At 49.6% G+C, this 5188-nt stretch overlaps 2 protein-coding genes across 11 annotated transcripts in view; one reads left to right on the forward strand and one right to left on the reverse strand.

The window, feature by feature from the left end:
- FAM63A (family with sequence similarity 63, member A) overlaps window positions 1-2829 on the reverse strand; it is a 12411-nt gene extending 9582 nt beyond the window's left edge. For 3 of the 6 annotated variants that reach the window (XM_011937829.1, XM_011937828.1, XM_011937827.1), the window contains exon 1: window positions 757-1437. Coding sequence is in view for 1 of the 6 variants with exons in the window: in XM_011937824.1 (XP_011793214.1) it covers window positions 546-600 (55 nt within the window). In the remaining 5 variants the exon portion in view is untranslated. Of the gene's footprint in view, window positions 1-545; window positions 601-756; window positions 2068-2172; window positions 2198-2701 lie in introns of those variants that run through there. The other 3 variants (XM_011937825.1, XM_011937826.1, XM_011937824.1) reach the window with 3 other exon arrangements.
- The window catches only part of PRUNE (prune exopolyphosphatase), a 41665-nt gene continuing 39252 nt past the window's right edge, over window positions 2776-5188 (forward strand). For 2 of the 5 annotated variants that reach the window (XM_011937818.1, XM_011937819.1), the window contains exon 1: window positions 2776-3124. In XM_011937818.1, the coding sequence (XP_011793208.1) occupies window positions 3086-3124 (39 nt within the window). In that variant the 5' untranslated portion in view covers window positions 2776-3085. The remainder of the gene's footprint in view (window positions 3125-5188) is intronic. The other 3 variants (XM_011937823.1, XM_011937822.1, XM_011937821.1) reach the window with 2 other exon arrangements.

Below are 5188 nucleotides of genomic sequence, written 5' to 3' on the forward strand. Positions count from 1 at the left end.
TGGTCTCGATCTCCTGACCTCGTGATCCGCCCGTCTCGGCCTCCCAAAGTGCTGGGATTACAGGCTTGAGCCACCGCGCCCAGCTAAATGGGCTAAATCTTAAGAGGCAGGGGCAGGAAATGTAATGGAGGATTTCTACTCTACGAGGTCCAATCCTGCTGGGGAGGGCATGGAGTATTTCAGAGTAGGAAAGAATGAGAGAGAGGATAGTCAGACAAATCAAAGTTTCATTCCCCTCCTCCTCTTTCTCAGCTCCTCAAGTCCTACACTTTCTCTCCAGCTGGAATTATGGTGGTGGGTGAGGGAATTAAAATAACCCTGGCTCCTCCCTAATCAATGGCAGTACAGAGCCAAAAGTTAGAAGAAGCATGTAAAACAGGTATGTAACTTCAAGAAGACACTCTTCCTCTCCGTAGGAACAACTCCCTTACTGTCCCCCACCAATCTCTTTCTCAGTCTGACCTACGTCTTCATGCAATCAGTAGTTTAGATTTTCATCTCAGAATATGTCAACCATGGCCACAGTGCCCTGTCTACTTGCTCATAAGGAGAGGGGGAGGGTTTCGTGCTTTCATTAAAAGGAGGAGGACCAAGGAGCATCCCTTTTACATATCTCTCCTGACTTAGCTCCTCTAAGCAATCCAGACTTGTAGACCAAAGGTGGAGTGACAGCAGGTGTCAGCTCCCCAGAGCTGGAGAGGAAATGGAGAGGGGTGGGAGAAGAAGTGAAGAAGATGATTAAAATAAAGTTTTTACCTTAAAGAAGTGGGTGCTGTTCCAAGATTGAGAAGGAGGGTTCAGCTGTGGCAATGCGATGGGGAAGATAGGTGCAAAGAGGGGGTCTGCCAGTGCCAGCTGCCTTCCAGCTGTCAACACCTGAGCTTATACAGGTTTACACAGCTTTGCGAGTGACGGTACAGGCTCGGTTGTGGCCACTTCCGGACTCACGCCCAGTACTGGGGGCACTGGAGAGGGTGAAGGCAGGCAAGGGCGGAGCCCAGGTGCTCCAGGTCACTCAGAGAGTCTTCAGGATTCCTGAGTCGCTGAGTCTAGGGCATGCGCTCCAGGCCCTGACTACAAGCTGGTTTTCAAAGGAAGTTTGTGGTTTTTCTTTTCTTCTCTCTCTCTCTTTTTTGTTCTCATCGGGATGAAGAAAAATTAGGCAAGGACAAGCTCCCTGGAGGAGGAGGGGCCTGCCCAGCGCTGGTGGATTTCCATCAGGGCTTTCTGACCCGGTCAGCAGCTTTGTGATCAGCAGAGAGGGAGCAAGAAACAGGAGAGAAAAACAACAGACCCTTTCTCTTCCCTCCGCCTGCCTCTGGAAGGGACGGAGCGCTTGTGCCTCTCTGGTGAGAATAGGGAAGAGCAAGTGCCCTTGCTGAGTGGGGAGGAGCAGGGCTGGACAGAAGCAGCTTGTTGGATCTGGGCTCTCTCTCTGGGTATAGCAGTCCTTTGCTCTCGATCCACGGAAGCAGGACCAAAGAGCACGATATTTGCATATATTACTCAGTTAATGTTAAAAACAAACAAACAAACCCAGCTCTTTTCCCTCTGGAGCCCTCCACAGAGGTTCTTTCCAAGTCCTTGCTGTATCATGTTTAAGTCTAGAAATGAAACTGGTTGGGTTGTGCACCTGGTAGAGTGCAGAGGGTGTGGAAGAAGCCCCAGCCTCTGGGTGCGATGGCTAACGCCTGTAATCCCAGCACTTTGGGAAGCCGAGGCGGGTGAATCACGAGGTCAAGAGATCAAGGCCAACCTGGCCAACACAGTGAAACCCCATCTCTACTAAAAATACAAAAATTAGCAGGGCGTGGCGGCACGTGCCTGTAGCCCCAGCTACTCGGGAGGCTGAGGCAGGAGAATCACTTGAACCCGGGAGGCAGAGGTTGCAGTGAGCCAAGATCCTGCCACTGCACTCCAGCCTGATGACAGAGCAAGACTCCATCTGAAGAAGAAGAGGAAGAAGAAAAAAGAACTGGCAGAGCAGGCAGGAGATCCAACACCCCTGTACTCTGGATCTTGGTTCCACCACAGGCCTCTCATCAGTCACCTCCTCTCGATTTACAGCTGGGGAAGCAGGAAAAGCTGGTGTGAGGCTGATGGTAGGAAATAAAGCGATAGATAAATAAATGAGGGAATTTTTGATGATGAGTGTCCATTTATTTACAGTACTTGCACTACCCTGCGGCTGGAAAGTGGCAGTTAAGGGAGGCTGGAACCTAACTCTACATTCTGAAGGGTTCCCTAAACTCTATGTACAGGGCCGCCACAGGATGAAACTTCAAGCAACTCTAAAGCCTGAAAGAGCAGTTGGAACAATTAGGGTGGCAGAGAGCAAAAAGTCAAGGTTACAATTGTCCAAGAAAAGAAGGAGAAGATATTTGCCGAGGCTGTAGAAAAAAAACAGGCTACAGAGTTGCAAAGGGAGAAGCAGCAGGAGTTGGCAGGAGACTGTGTTAGGTAAACAAGAGGGGTCAAAGATTATTCTAATGTTCTCCTAACATGAACAACCACAAAATTGGTGGCAATTGAATCAGTTTGGTAAAGGGCAGAATTTCGGGAAAGAAGATGATCTGTTTTGCCAAGTGTCATTTAAAATGTCAACCAGATGCTCGGTGTGATATATGGAAAGATGTTATACTTAGCCTGATCTGAGAGGGAAAGTTCAGATGCCACAATAATGGGTTACTGTGACACATACACATTTGTTTACCAAACGACGGATCCCTCAGAAAACGCTCCTTCCCTCGGTAGCTAGGGACACGCCGAGCCGCAGGACTACGTTTCCCACGTCGCCCCACGCCACACCCCCTTGGCCTCTCCGGAAAGTCGTCCCAGGAGCCTCTGGGCGTAGAGCCCCGCCTCCGCCGCTGGGGGAGGGGCGACGCCGAGCTCGGGAGCACCCGGTTACGCACTTCCTCCCGGGGTCGGAGGCCGATTCGCCGTGTGGCGGGTTCGAGTCCCGCCTCCTGACTCTGGCCTCTAGCCCCTGAGTCCCGGGCGGGGTGCATTCGCCGGGGAAACCTCTCCTCGACCACGGGCACCTCTCCTTGACCAGGGGCGACGGCGTACTTTGGGCTTCATCATGGAGGACTACCTGCAGGATTGTCGAGCTGCTCTACAGGTAACCGATCCCTGTCTGTGACTGTAAGGAATGGAGCACGGGGTCCAGGAAGGACGAAGACGTGGGATCTGGGGGAGCCTCGACGGTCCGTGTGGAGGGAACACTGAGTTGTGGGGAGGGGGGTTGGGGCCTGATCAGGTTTGGGGCATGAGGAGCGAGGAGCGAGAAGCCAGCTTAGGAGCGTGAGAATGCTGCTTGCTTAGTCTCTCGGTTTTTGGCTCCCCGCCTTTGGGGTCCGCCCGAGAGCTGGGAGAAGTCTTGGGTCTGAATTCTGCATTTGAGCCTCTGCTTGCTGTCATCTTGGTCAGTTCCGTCAAAAGGACCAGGACTGTGCCGCCGCCAGCCGAGCCCCTCGAGGTGTGTTTATTCTTTTCTCCCCGCCCCTCTTTGAGTTCTCCGCTCCCAAGGCCTCGCTTGGCCCACTGGCCTCCAGGTGAACCTCGGGGGTGTGGAGGGAACGGGTGCTCACGGCTTTATTTCCTCTGAATGGCGGTTTCTGTCTGGCGGGCTGAACTCATTTCTAAGTTAGAAATAGTCACGATATTTTACTTTCAGTCAGTGTTTTTAAACCAAACATACATAATCCATCAGGCATATTTGTTGACCCACAACCAGCATTCCTTTGCCTCCAGGTTTCTCCTTTGGCCTTAATGCACACACATTACATAAAAATTCTCCACTTGGAAGGGATAAGCACAAAGTGTGTTTAGAATCAAAACCATAAATATGACTACTGAATGCTTTGTGGCTTATTTTTGGTGCTCTCTGAGCCAGTTGGACTCACCCAGCCATGCTGAGCCGTCAAGAGGCATTAGGCTGTTATCCCCAGTTAGCAGCAAAAAGCTAAACAGAGACAGACTCCAGGAGGTCACCCGGCCCCTCTACTTTGAGTTATACTGCCCTGAAGAAACCTAGACAGATGGCTTGCTGAGCTTTCCTTTTTAGATATCTGAAACTCTACAAATTCCCCTGAGGGACAGATTCTGTTCTTTAACAAATCCTGAAAGTCACTTAATTCCTGCTGCAGACTCAGCTGCTGGAATAAATGAATTGTCTTCATATTGAATTGGGGAGAAGGTCCATTTTAACACCAATTACATAGACATTTTCCTTGTGAAAAAGAAATTTGGGGAGTTATTTCAATGCATAAGGCCATTTGGAACCAATCCTTTTTTGTTACGTCTGATTCCACCACAGGGCGCTTATTGGAGGACTAATGTAGAGTTTTGGGGGCACCGTTCTAAGTGCTAAACAGTTGGATTTTCCCCCCCAGTAACCCAAATGACTGGTCTCTTCCACCATGTGGTAAAGTGCCCTTGGATCTGAAACCTCACCAAATAGTATTTCTTTGCATGCATCTATTCTCCAGTGTATATCCTTCAGAGCCTCCCCCCACCCCCAGGTTAGCAGTATATTCTCTATTTTTATTTTGTATTTGTTTATTTATTTTGAGCCAGGGTCTGTTGCCCTGGCTGGAGTGCAGTGGTGTGATCACCTCCCCGGCTCAAGTGATCCTCCCACCTCAGCCTCCTGAAAAAGCTGCGACTATAGGCAGTGCCACCCTGCAGGGCTAATTTTTTGTATTTTTGTAGAGACAGGGTCTTGCCACGCTGCTCAATCTGGTCTTGAACTCCTGGACTCAAACAATCCCTCTGGCTTGGCTTCCCAAAGTGCTGGAATTACAGGTGTGAGCCACTGTACCCAGCCCTAATAGTATATTCTCTACAGCAATATGAAGCTGGAAAAATACTTGATTTTTCCAATATTTCTGGAATCCTGACCTTTCTCTCCCTGCATTCATCCCCCAAGGAGCAAGATCTAGCACTTCCTTTCAAACTTGTGAACTTGTGAAAGTTGAGATTGTGTCTTAGAGCTTTCATCATCACATAGCCTCTCCAGGGCCTGGAGAAATGAGAAAATTAGACTCTAAGAAGGTTAACTGATGGCAAGGTGAGCTGATAGCAAGACATACTGGTAGATGCCAACAATTTAGATTGCTTTAATTTTTTTTTTTTTTTTTTGAGGTGAACTCTCACTCTGTCACCCAGGCTGGAGTACAATGGT

The sequence above is a fragment of the Colobus angolensis genome, unplaced genomic scaffold (assembly GCF_000951035.1).
Source record: "Colobus angolensis palliatus isolate OR3802 unplaced genomic scaffold, Cang.pa_1.0 Scaffold169, whole genome shotgun sequence".
Lineage (NCBI taxonomy): Eukaryota > Metazoa > Chordata > Mammalia > Primates > Cercopithecidae > Colobus > Colobus angolensis.